The sequence below is a fragment of the Thamnophis sirtalis genome, unplaced genomic scaffold (assembly GCF_051295495.1).
Source record: "Thamnophis sirtalis isolate CommonGarterSnake01/CBP01778 unplaced genomic scaffold, rThaSir2_p1.2 scaffold_2, whole genome shotgun sequence".
Taxonomy (NCBI): Eukaryota; Metazoa; Chordata; class Lepidosauria; order Squamata; family Natricidae; genus Thamnophis; species Thamnophis sirtalis.
The window spans coordinates 43,053,714-43,067,320 of NW_028261382.1; the positions used below are offsets into that span (position 1 = coordinate 43,053,714).

Genomic DNA, 13,607 nt, shown 5'->3' on the forward strand with positions numbered 1-13,607 from the left:
GACCTCCAAGTTCCCTTCCAGCTCTGTTATTCGGTTATTTTGCTTTCCTTCCTTCCTTCCTTCCTTCCTTCCTTCCTTCCTTCCTTCCTTCCTTCCCTCCTTCCTTCCTTCTTTCCTCCCTCCCTCCCTCCCTTCCTGTTGGATTAGAAGACCTCCAAGTTCCCTTCCAGCTCCGTCATTCGGTTATTTTGCTTTCCTTCCTTCCTTCTCCATCGCTGGAGGCTTATAAAAAGAGATTAGACCGCCATTTGCCTGGAATGGTATAGGCTTTCCTGCCTGAGCAGGGGGTTGGACTAGAAGACCTCCAAGGTCCCTTCCAACTCTGTTCTTCGGTTCAATAAACTATTGCCCCTTAATTGTCTCGCCTTTATTAAATGCTTCCTTCATCCACTCTTTAAAAAAAAAAGAATTCCATGAAAATTGCAGGTGGGACAGGCTGAAACAGAGGACTAATTCATCCAGGGAGCCACAGATTTAAAAACAAGCTCCTAAAATACTTTCCCCCCCCAAAAAAAATGCCAAAAATATCTCAAGAGTTGTCATCTGGCAGCTGAGCCCTGTCTATTTTCTGGCGGGTGTTTCTGAAGTTTGCAAAAATAAAATCTTGGATTTAATTCACACTCGTCCAAAGGAACTTTCCCCCCTCCCAACTTTTTCCTGGAAATGTTTTTTGCTCCGAACATCTCGTGCTGAGTCAGAAGAACATCGTGTTAGTGACTCAGCATAAATCTTGAAGGGGGAAAAAGGCCTTTAAGGAAAATCTCATTTCCTTTTGGCTGAAAAAGTTGATGATTGAATTATTATTTGGGGCTTTGGACGATCCTTAAATATTTGGACACGAATTATGATGTACGTCTGTGCTATAATGTTTACTACTACGGTTCAAAATCTCAAGAATTATCTATCTATCTATCTATCTATCTATCTATCTATCTATCTATCTATCTATCTATCTATCTATCATCTATCCATCCATCCATCCATCCATCTTTCATCTATCCATCCATCTATCCATCCATCTATCCATCCATCCATCCATCCATCCATCCATCCATCCATCCATCCTTCATCTATCCATCATCTATCTATCTATCCATCCATCTATCAATCCATCTATCAATCCATCCATCCATCTTTCATCTATCCATCCGTCCGTCCGTCCGTCCGTCCGTCCGTCCGTCCGTCCATCCATCCATCCATCCATCCATCCATCCATCCATCCATCCATCCACCTTACAACTTTTTTCTTTTCAGAGAGTTAAGCAAATCACTGCAGTTCTTAAATGAACCAGGCGGTCGTTAAACGAATCCGGCTTTGGTTGTCGGACGCCGGCCAGGAAAGTCAAAAATAGCCCTCACATGACATGCGAGACACAGTAACCCTTGTAAATGCCGATTGCCAAGTGCCGTGATCGTGGCAGTACTGTGACGGTCGTAAGTCCGAGGACCAGTTGCAAATCAGTTTTTTTCTCCCTCGTTCTGTTGTAAGGTAGAACAGTTCCGTTGTAAGTCAAGGATGATGTGTAGAGATTTATCATGGAAAAACATTTTAAAAATTACCAGCTGAGGTCTAGCAGAATTGTGACACAACGGCGGTTCAATTGACTAACGCATTGCGATCGGTGTGGCTGGCAGGTGGTGTGTGCAATTACGCACGTCCCTGAAGGGTGGGGGGCCCTGGAGGCGAGAGCCAGCCCAAAGTTGGCTAATACCAGACTTTATTTGCGGTTTGTGGAATGTAGACAGTCCTTCCCAGAAATAAGAGGGTGGAAACTGGAGAGGGACGGGACACTCCCCACTCAGTTAAATTGGAAAATAAAATTTAAAAAACAGCTGGCTAGACAGGACCTTGTGTCCTCACGACGATTCATGAGAAAAAGAGAAAATGCGCTGTATTTTTCGGAGTATAAGACGCACCTTTTCCCCCTCTAAAGGAGCATGGAAATGTTGGTGCGTCTTATACACAGAATACAGCCATTTTTGGCCTCCCGAAGCCCGTCCCTGCATCCCGTTTTTTTGCAAAAACGGAGATGTTTTTGCCTTCCCCCAACCCCAAGCATTACTCTGCAGCCTTCAGCAGGGCTGGGAGAAGGCAAAAATACGCCCATTTTTTGCAAAAACGGAGGTGTTTTTGCCTTTCCCCAAACCCAAGCATTACTCTGCAGGTTTCAACAGGGCTGGGGGAAGGCAAAAATACGCCCATTTTTTGCAAAAACGGAGGCGTTTTTGCTTTCTCCCAGCCCTGCTGAAACCTGCCGAGTGCTGCTGGGGGCCTGGGAGGACAAAACCATTTTTTTTTCTTACTTATCTCTTCAAAATCTTGGTGTGTCTTATACACTTATAGTCCGAAAAATACAGTGGATCAAGGAACCTACCAGAACCTCTGCAGAAAATTCCAGGACTGGGAAGAATCAAATTGGACCGTCCGAATTATGCAAAATTAAGATTTTTTTAAAAAAAATTGAAATGATTCTATTTCCCAAACCGCATCCTGGCTCCATTTAGATTTCAAAACAAAACGTTTCCTGGATTGATTTGTTTTTTTGTTTTTCCAATATCCCTTTCTCCTTAGCCGCCTTTCGCAGAGGACTAGAAACTTGCCTTCCCATCCACAAGCGTTTTAAAACGCCGGCATTTCAGGAGAGCCGAGGGTAGGCAGTGTTTTTTTTTTTCTCTCTGTGGCCTTCTAGAAACCCAGAAACAATGTGGAGGAATGTCTTGTTTGCCTTCTGCAAACAACAAATTTGGGTCCCTTTTGTTTGCAAATTAGTCAGCAAGCTCCGATGGTTTACAATCGCATTCCAGAGATGACTGGGGAGAAAAAATTGTGTAGCTTTACCAGAATTTACTAGCGGCTGAATATACCAGCTTTCCTCGCGGCTTGCCTGAGGTTAAATTCACACAACACAAAGCCGCAACGTGGGGCAGTGTGGACTCCCAAATCCAAAACCTGGATAATTGCACCTTGGGGTCATGGGGGCTTAGCAAGTAAATGGAGCAAAGTGTGATTTTTTAAGGCATTTGGTTCAAGTGGTTAAGCACTGAGCTAGGAGCCAGGAGACGGTGAGTTCTAGTCCAGCCTTAGGCACGAAAGCCCACTGGGTGACTTTGGGCCAATCACCAGGAGACGGTGAGTTCTAGTCCAGCCTTAGGCACGAAAGCCCACTGGGTGACTTTGGGCCAATCACCAGGAGACGGTGAGTTCTAGTTCGGCCTTAGGCACGAAAGCCAGATGGGTGACTTTGGGCCAATCACCAGGAGACAGGGAGTTCTAGTTTTAATTTAGGAACAAAAACCAGCCGGGTGACTTTGAGCCAATCACCAGGAGACAATGAGTTCTAGTCCGGCCTTAGGCACGAAAGCCAGATGGGTGACTTTGGGCCAATCACCAGGTGACTTTGGGCCAATCACCAGGAGACAGGGAGTTCTAGTTTTGATTTAGGAACAAAAACCAGCCGGGTGACTTTGGGCCAATCACCAGGAGACAGGGAGTTCTAGTTTTGATTTAGGAACAAAAACCAGCCGGGTGACTTTGGGCCAATCACCAGGAGACAGGGAGTTCTAGTTTTAATTTAGGAACAAAAACCAGCCAGGCGACTTTGAGCCAATCACCAGGAGACTGTGAGTTCTAGTCCGGCCTTAGGCATGAAAGCCAGATGGGTGACGTTGGACCGATCACCAGGAGACAGGGAGTTCTAGTTTTGATTTAGGAACAAAAACCAGGTGGGTGACTGTGGGCCAATCACTAGGAGAGGTGAGTTCTAGTCCTGCCTTAGACATTAAAGCCAGATGGGTGACTTTGGGCCAATCACCAGGAGACAGGGAGTTCTAGTTTTAATTTAGGAACAAAAACCAGCCGGGTGACTTTGAGCCAATCACCAGGAGACAATGAGTTCTAGTCCGGCCTTAGGCACGAAAGCCAGATGGGTGACTTTGGGCCAATCACCAGGTGACTTTGGGCCAATCACCAGGAGACAGGGAGTTCTAGTTTTGATTTAGGAACAAAAACCAGCCGGGTGACTTTGGGCCAATCACCAGGAGACAGGGAGTTCTAGTTTTGATTTAGGAACAAAAACCAGCCGGGTGACTTTGGGCCAATCACCAGGAGACAGGGAGTTCTAGTTTTAATTTAGGAACAAAAACCAGCCAGGCGACTTTGAGCCAATCACCAGGAGACTGTGAGTTCTAGTCCGGCCTTAGGCATGAAAGCCAGATGGGTGACGTTGGACCGATCACCAGGAGACAGGGAGTTCTAGTTTTGATTTAGGAACAAAAACCAGGTGGGTGACTGTGGGCCAATCACTAGGAGAGGTGAGTTCTAGTCCTGCCTTAGACATTAAAGCCGGATGGGTGACTTTGGGCCAATCACCAGGAGACGGTGAGTTCTAGTTCGGCCTTAGCCGTGAAAGCCCACTGGGTGAGTTTGGGCCAATCACCAGGAGACAGGGAGTTCTAGTTTTGACCTAGAAACAAAACCAGCTGAGTGACTTTAGGCCAATCACCAGGCGTCGGTGAGTTCTAGTCCTGCCATAGGCATGAGAGCCGGCTGGGTGTTTTTTTGGCCAGTCCTTCTCTCTCAGCCCAACCCACCTCACAGGATTGTTGTGTGAGGAAAAATAGGAGGAGGAAGGAATATTAGGTATGGCTGCACATACGGTCCAGGTGTCCAAACACATCAGTCCTGCCATTGGATTGGGGGGGGGGGGGGGGACCATCAGCACTTCAAATCTGGGTCGTGAGTAGCCCCCAGGTAGGTCCGACGTAACTCGAGGAGTACTGTCATAAGTGGAGGACTCCTGAACATCTCAAACCCAAGTTCTCTCCATTCCCATTCTTCAGAGAAGCGGGGCGGAAGGGGGGTGGTGATCACGAGAACGTCAGTGAGCGGCTCGCCGTTCCAACTTTTTTATTTAACTTAGAGTGTTCCGTGTGTGAGGAGAAGGGATTGGAATGTAAACATAAGCAAAGAGTAAAATACAAGCCCTTGGGAGGGAGCGAGGCCTGCGGGCGGGCTACTCCGGGAGTGTAGCGTGGGCAGCTTCCTGGCAGGACTCGAACCCGTGACCAATCAGGAACTGGAACAGGCGCTTCTCTGGCGGACTTCCGAGCTGTGCGTGAGAGTCTGGACAAGGGGGGCAACAGATCCGAGCTGTTCCCCTCTGAGGAAGGGGCAGGAAGGTTGACCTCGGTAAGCAGGGGGGTCTCGTCCGGAACGTCGTATTCTGCCTCTGTCAAAAAAGGAACAACCCCACCCGAAAAAATTAGGATCTGAAGGACAGTGGGGGGAGTGGCATGATCGGCGTTGATGCGGGCACCCCAAATTGTGTAACGGGGGGGGGGGGAGCTGGCACACCATAGGGTTATAAAGCTGATTTTTGGGGTCCGCAAGAATCTCAAAGGATCGGTACTTTGGGGTGGAGAAGACTTTGAAAGATATAGACAATCCTCGAATTCACTTAGCGACCGCCGAAAGTTATTACAACGGCGCTGAAAAAAGGACTTGGGACCGGCCCTCAAATCCCTCGGACACCTGATCAAAATTCGCATGCTTGGCAACCGGCATCTTCTTTTAATAACCCCATAATAATCACTTGCGGGGTGGAGTCTGGGCAACTAAATGGAGCTAACAGAATGTTTTACTGGCCGGATGCCTTACTTGACGCCAGTGCGGAGTTTTGTTCAGCAGATAATATTCTCATTGTGCCCAGAGAGAGAAATATTCTGATTGTGAGGCGAGAGCTCCACCTCTAGGCCACCACACCACATAGCAACTGGTATGTATCTATTACGATAATTATATAATCCCAGGAGCAGGGATTCTGGGATTATACAAATCCCGTCGCCCGCGACCTTCCCAGATAGCTTCCGACAAGCGGAATCAACGGGAGGAAGCAAGATTCTCTTAGCGACCGCACGATTCGCTTAGTGACTGCAGCGATTTGCTTAAACCGCCGTGCCGAAAAACGATTGTAAAATCAGGCCGGATTCAAGATTAAAACTGACCGCCAAAGAGAAGGCCGGTCGTAACTCACTTTTTTCACATCGTGACTGTGAATGGTTGCTTAAACGAATTGGTTGCAATTCGAGGACTTCCTGTAGAAAAAGCAAGCACAAGGCATTGCAAAATAACATCAAATCACCTTCGTTTGAGCTGGCGGTCATACTGGATTCCGTTCCTAAATCAGGTTTTTCAAGACTGCTTTTCTTCACCACTTTCGTAGACTCTGCAGAAGATCGAGGGGAGTAAAATTGAGAAAACGAAAACAATTCTAAGTGTACCATCCCGTACAGGCAAGTCCTCGACTTACAACAGTTCATTTAGTGACTGTTTAGTGACGACGACACTGAAAAATTGTGATTTGGGGCTGTTTTTTCACCCTTAAACCGCTGCAGCATCCCGGTGACCATGCGATTTCCATTCGGATGCTTGGCAACTGACTCAAGACTTACGATGGTCGCAGTGTCCCAGGGTCATGCGATTCCCTTTTGTGACCTTCTGACGAGCCGAGTCAACAAAGAACCCAGATTCACTTAACGACGTCGTGACTAATTTAAGAACTGCCGTGATTCCCTTCACAAATGCGCCAAGAAAAGTTGTAAAATGTCACTTAACAACATTTCTCACTTAACAACATACACTTTGGGCTCAATTGTGGTCGTACGTCGAGGACTATCTGTGCATTCAAATAAAACACTAATGTGAGAAGAAGCAGTTGTTCTACAGGTAGTCCTTGAGTTGTGACCGCAATTGAGCCCAATACGTTTGTTGCTAAAGGAGACAATTGTTAGATCAATTGTGCTCCATTTTACGACCTTTCTTGCCACAGTTGTTAAGTGAGTCACCGTAGTTATTAAATTACTAACACGGTTGTTAAGTGAATCTGCCTCCCCCCACTGACTTTCAGAAGGTCGCAACAGGGGATCACGTGACTTTTGGACATAGCAACGGTCGAAAATATGAACCCGTTGCCAAGCATCTGAATTTTGATCACGTGACCACTGAGATGCTGTAACGGTTGTAATTGTGAAAAATGGTCCTTTTTCCGTAACTTGGAATGGTCACTAACTGAACAACTGTAAGTCGAGGACTATCTGTAGAAAAGATGATCAAAGGCCCAGGAAAGCTGACCGTAAGATTGTTTGGATGTTCGGGCTGATCATCATTTCCTTTAATGAACCCATAATCCTTTGCGGGGTTGAGTCTAGGCAATTGAATGGAGTGGAGTGTTTACTGGCCGGATGCCACTCTTGTTGCCAGAGCGGAGTTTTGTTCAGCAGATATGTTCTCATTGTGGCCAGAGAGAGAATATTACGGCCACTACCTAGGATCGAACTCACAGCCTCCTGATTATGAGGCGAGGGTTCCACCTCTAGGCCACCACCCCACTCATGTTCGCATTCATCCCGGCAAACAAACTTATCGTTACTTGAGATGAATTTTGAGTCTTGTCCGAAAAAGAAAAGAGCATTTAAAATCAACACACCTGCTTGGGACAATTTCTCTCCTTCGGCAACTCCGACGTCTTCTGGCTGCGGCAGAGAAGTCTCTTCTTCTACATCACCTCCTGGGGGGGGGGGGGAAGGGGGGGGGAAGCCGATTACAGGTATTCCTCGACTTACGACCATTCACTTAATAACTGTTCAACATTACAAACGGCACTGCAAATTAATTAAGAGCCGTTGTTTTTGCTTATGATCCACAGGGCACCTTGGCGGTCGCACAATTGTGATTCGGTCACCCGGCAATCGTGTCTCTGATGACAATTTTTGCCTCTCCATTCCTTCGTGATTGAACTGAGAGTTGTGAGTCCGATCACAACCGACTCTCACCTTCTTTAGGAAACACAACCTGTCGACGTGAATCATCCAAGATTTGCATGGGTCCAGATTTCTCCCGGCCTGGGATCTGTTTGGAAATGGAAAAAAAAAAAAACCAGAAAGCAATCAATTATTTCAGTCCAGCAATGATAGTTGTCTATTTGTTGAGTTTGTGAAGGTTTTTTTTTTTTTGATGCCTAGTTCAGGTAGATCTCGACATAAGACGCTAAAGGAGGCAATTGACCTGTTGTGGCTTGCCAGCGGCCAGTGGAGCTGGCAGCAGAGTCAGACAGTGAGGAGGGTTGGGGAGGAACCTGGGCCAGTCCTGGAGTCTGGGGAAGGCTCCAATGAGGGCTCTGTGTCGGAGGCAGAGAGGGGACCAGGGCCGTATGCCAGTTATCAGCTGCCTTCAGAGTCAGACATCAGTGAGGCAGAAGAACAGCTGGAGCCTGTTCCCAGTGTGTGCATGTGCAGAGTTCGCAGACACGAAGGGAACAGCTAAAGAACAGAAGTCGACTTGGGAGTAAGGCCACAGATGGATGGTGAATGGCCCCTCCCAGAGGGAATAAAAGAGGAGCGACAGGGGAGTGGAGTTTGCAGGAGACCATTAGTTCACTTCATTGGTTCGTGTCTCTCCGAGACTCCTGGCCAAGTTCTGCAGAGATCGGCCTGGCAGCTCTCCAAGCCAGATAAGGTCTGTGACCGTATATCCTCCCTCGAAAGACTTTGCTGGATGTGAATGAGCAGAATTCACCGTCAATTAATAAAAGGGGTTTTTGTTGGGACAACGAGGAGTTGGCTTCCGGCTCTTGGGAATCCTCGGTCAGAACAATACCCACAATTCCTGCAACTGTTCTTCGTATGCTTTCTGTGTTAAGATCATTTATTTGCTGCCCATCTCATGGCAAATAAATGATTATTGCACACAGAGCATCGAACTGGGAGGAGCAGGTAAAATGGGCACACTCGCTCACGGCTGAAAAGTTGTGCGGTGCCTCTGTGTGTGTGTGTGTGCGCGCGCCGCAGCAGGCCAAAGCAAACCTCGTCCCAAAACACACACCTGTACAGAGAGAGTTTCTTTAGGCCACAAACTGCCCCAGATCCACTGCAGGTAGCTGAAAAGGACGATGACGCTGAGGAACATGAAGTTGCTAACGACACCCAAAATGGCCGAAGTCACCGGGAAATTGTAGAGGAGATACCTGTGGGGGCCAAAGACGAGAAAAACAATGGGTTTAGAAGTTCACCTTCATGTATCTCGGTATTTCGATCCTTCAATTCGGAACTTAGTTGTCGGATTTCACTTTCTGCTGTTGCCCGCTAGTGAACGGTGGAACTGGCAGCAGATTCAGGCAGTGAGGAGGGTTGGGGAGGAACCTGGGCCAGTCCTGGAGTCTGGGGGAGGCTCTGAGGAGGGCTCTGTGTCGGAGGCAGAGAGGGGGCCAGGGCCATCTGACAGTTCTCAGCTGCCTTCGGAGTCGGACATCAGTGAGGCAGAAGAACAGCTGGAGCCTGTTCCCAGTGTGCGTATGCGCAGAGTGGCCAAAATAAAAGAGCATCTAAGAAATCAGGGTCGACATGGGAGTAAAGCCACAGGTGGACTGTGAATGGCCCCTCCCAGAGGACATAAAAGAGGAGCGAAAGGGAGTGGGCTTTTGCAGGAGACAATTTGTTCCTTCGGTCGTTAAGATTCGTTTCAGGAGTGTGAAGATCTGTCCCCGAATCTCAGAGACTCTGTGCCCAGCCTTTCCTTGCACTCATTTGGAAAATATTGGCAGCTTTCCAAGATAGATAAGGTCTGTGGTCATAAATACACCTTTTAAACACTGTTTGTCAGGCCTTGGCTTAAGGTGAATGAGAAGAATTCACATCCGTTTAATAAAATAGTTTTTTGTCAGGACCAGGAATCTGCTTCGTACTTTTTTTGGGAAAGCCTAAATCGGGAAAACTTTTGTTGAATGCTGTAAGGTTCTCTCCCAGACTTGCCTTCTCTCTGCGTTATCGTAACTTCAGAAACATGGTCGTAAGTCGAGGCCTATCTATATAAATAATTCATCCACGCGCCTCTATCCCACCCCCGAAAAAACTCAAGAGAAGAACCAGCTCTTCAAGCCTCTTTCAAATCTTAGCAGGGAAGAATCGGTCTGGAAATCTAGAAATTTGCAGGGTGGATATTCCAGCTGACTCAACAGATGAGATTTGAGTAATTCGCAGTTATTGCAACAGCCGTGTTTGTGACTCTAGAAAGTTTTTTTTATTTAAATCTTCTTAAATTCGTTTTGGATTTGCCTGGCCACCCTAAATTTCTCCTCTGTTTCCAATTCAAACTGGAAAATCTTCCCCATGTTTATTGCTTTGTGTAGGGGAAAAATAAATAAGAATTTTCTTCCTTCCCAGCCATTCAGTTGAGACTCACTCACTCACTCTCACTCTCTCATCTCTATTTCTTCTTTCTCTCTCTCTCTCTCCTGTCTCTCTCTGTCTCTCTTTCTCCTCTCTGTCTGTCTGTCTTCTCTGTCTCTCCTCTCTCTGTCTGTCTCTCCCTCTCGCTCTCTCCCTCCCTCTTCTCGCTCTCTGTCTCTATCTCCTCTCTTTCTCTCCCTCTCTCCCTTCTTCCTGTCTCTCTCCTCTCTCTCTCTGTCTCTCTTTGTCTCTCTCTCTGTCTCTCCTTCTCTTCTCTGTCTCTCTCCCTCTCCCCCTCCCCCTCTCTCTCTCCCTCTCTGTCTCTCTCTCTCCTCCTCTCTCCTCTCTCTCCCTCTCTCTCTGTCTCTCCCTTTCTTTTTGTCTCTCTCTCTCCTCTCTCCCCCCCCCATCTCTCTCTCTTCTCTCCCTCTCTTTCTCCTCTGTCTCTCTCTCTCTCCTCTGTCTCTCCCTCTTACCGCAAACCAGTGAAATGTGCGTGAATTCTCAGCTGCGCCCCATAAATCTGGATTCTGGTCGTTTGGATTTCAATCACTGCCCCGATGGTGGGAATATACTAAAAGGAAAGAGAAAAATTAAATTAAACACAAAAACAAGGCTGTTTTTCCCCCCCTGCTTGTTACGTTTCTGTCTCAGGTTATTTAGCAATGGCAGGGCCTGTGAATTAGAAGAAAAATTTCCATGCTCAAACACTCTGCAGGCAGTCCTTGATTTACAACCACAATTGAGCCCAAAATCTCCTGTTGTTTTAAGTGAGTTTTGCGGCCTACCTGACAACATTAAAACTTTCAAAACCAAGAAAGGATTGGAAAGAAGCAGGCGAAAGAAAAGCCAATTTTAAAGTGGCTTGTCACCATCCCTAGGCCAAACTATGAACAGGAGGAGATTTGCTACGGAAACTTCTGAACTCTTATTGTCTAAGATGGACAGGGAATCAGTGGGATCTTAGTCCCCTCTAGTGGAAATTCAAGGAATCAGGCATTTGGGAAAATGCGTTTAAAAAAAATGAAAATCCCAGCACTGTTTCTGAATCTTAGCAACTTTAAGCTGTGTAGACTTCAACTCCCAGAATTCCCTAGTCAGCATGCTTTAAGACGGGTGGACTTCAATTCCCAGAATCCCCAAGCTAGTGTGCTTTAAGACGGGTGGACTTCAACTCCCAGAATCCTCCAGCTAGTGTGCTTTAAGACGGGTGGACTTCAACTCCCAGAATTCCCTAATCAGCATGCTTTAAGACGGGTGGACTTCAACTCCCAGAATCCCCAAGTTAGTGTGCTTTAAGACAGGTGGACTTCAACCCCCAGAATTCCCTAGTCAGCATGCTTTAAGAGGGATGGACTTCAACTCCCAGAATCCTCCAGCTAGTGTGCTTTAAGACGGGTGGACTTCAACTCCCAGAATTCCCTAGTCAGCAGGCTTTAAGAGGGATGGACTTCAACTCCCAGAATCCTCCAGCTAGTGTGCTTTAAGATGGGTGGACTTCAACTCCCAGAATTCCCTAGTCAGCATGCTTTAAGAGGGATGGACTTCAACTCCCAGAATCCCCAAGCTAGTGTGCTTTAAGAGGGGTGGACTAGAGAATTCTGGGAGTTGAAGTCCATGTGTCCTAAAGTTGCTGAGGTTAAGAAACGCTGCATTACAGCATTGCAACACAACTAATCCAGACTTGACACACACACACACACACACACACTTTCCAGAAGTGCCGGATTTCAACTCCCACTGGCCAGATTGGCAAATCAAAAATCCAACATGCCGGGACAGCTTCTAAATCAACAAGCTGACTTAATCTCACGGAGAAGACCCGAGATCAAATCTCTCGCTCGGCCGGTTGCTTTTACCTACAGGAATGTAGAGCGAATAAAATAAAACAGAGCCTTCTTTGACAAAGCAGCTAGTCCTCAACGCACAATCACAAGGGATTTATGTTTGCTAAGTTGTGACATTGGTGAAGTGACTTTTGCCCCGTTTTATGACCTTGCGTGCCGCCGTGGTTAAGCGAATCGCTGCCATCGTTCGGTTAGTTAACACAGTCGTTAAGCGAAACTGGCTTCCCCATTGGCTATGCTGGTCCGAAGGTCGTAAAAGGGGATCGCGTGACCCCAGGGACGCTGAGGCCGTCATAACTATGAAGCAGTTGCCAAGCGCATGACTTTGGCGGTTGCTGTAATGGTTGTAAGTGTGAAAAACGGTCATAAGTCCCTTTTATGAGTGCGGTTGTAACTTCGGTCACTAAACAAGTCGAGGACTGCCTGTAGAATAAACAATGAAGGTGGCTTATAAAATCGTTAAAAGATACAGGTAAGTCCTCGACTTACAACCGCTGGTTTAGCGAAGTTACACCAACGCGGGAAAAGGGGACTTAGAACAAGTCCTCATACTTACGACCGTTGGGGCATCTCCACGATCACGGGATCGAAATTTGGGCAAGGGTTGCAATCTCTGATCGCTGTTCGTGACCTTCCCAGATGGCTTCCGAAAGCCATGGCAGGAGGCAAATTCGCTTAATGACCGCGTGATTCGTTTAACGACTTTAGTGATTTGCTTATAACCCCAGGGCCCCCCAAAAAAGGTCATATAATCAGGTAGGGCTCCCTTAGCAACTGCCATGGAAATTCCGGGCCCATTTGCGGTCGTAAACGCGAGGACTAACCCTGGTCGGTTTCCTTAATATCGGCATTAGAAGAGGGGGATCTTCGAAGGATCTGTATTCAAGGCTTTTTAGGGGGAGAAAAGAGGATCGTACCGAATCTTCTTTGTAATCGGAATAGAGCTCAACGTCCACCGTTTGTTTCTGTTCTGTAAACCCAGTGAGGAAGAGGCCGGAGAAAGCGATTGTGTCGATCATCTGTAACAGCCCCGAACGATAGTGCAACATGGCCTAAAAAAGGAAGGAAATTCACCAATCAGAAGTGAAGAATCCAAGAATTACAGATACTGGGTTTTTTCCCCCCCTGATTCAAATAGAAGAGTGTATTTGTACCTAGCACTGATGACTTTACCTAGTTGGGTCAAGAAACGTTTACAAGAAATCAAGCAGAGAGCACTTATGACCCGACAATTATCTTCTTTTTCTTCTTCCTTCCTCCTCCTCCTCCCTCTCTCCACAAACATCACTCTCTTTTAGCACTGATGACGTTACCTAGTTGGGTCAAGAGAGCACTTATGACCCCACAATTATCTTCTTCTTCTTCTTCTTCTTCTTCTTCTTCTTCTTCTTCTTCTTCTTCTTCTTCTTCTTCTTCTTCTTCTTCTTCTTCTTCTTCTTCTTCTTCTTCTTCTTCCTCTTCTCCTCCTCCTCCTCCTCCCTCTCTCCACAAACCTCACTCTCTTTTAGCACTGATGACGTTACCTAGTTGGGTCAAGAG

At 47.0% G+C, this 13,607-nt stretch overlaps 1 protein-coding gene across 1 annotated transcript in view; it reads right to left on the reverse strand.

Annotated features, from left to right (window-relative positions):
• Positions 1-4,891: 4,891 nt before the first annotated feature.
• BSCL2 (BSCL2 lipid droplet biogenesis associated, seipin) overlaps positions 4,892-13,607 on the reverse strand; it is a gene marked incomplete in the record, with an annotated part of 13,787 nt that continues 5,071 nt past the window's right edge. The window contains 8 exon segments of the mRNA XM_087705183.1: positions 4,892-5,127; positions 5,130-5,228; positions 6,141-6,224; positions 7,485-7,565; positions 7,831-7,906; positions 8,879-9,020; positions 10,698-10,795; positions 12,986-13,120. Of these exon segments, the coding sequence (XP_087561309.1) occupies positions 5,069-5,127; positions 5,130-5,228; positions 6,141-6,224; positions 7,485-7,565; positions 7,831-7,906; positions 8,879-9,020; positions 10,698-10,795; positions 12,986-13,120 (774 nt within the window).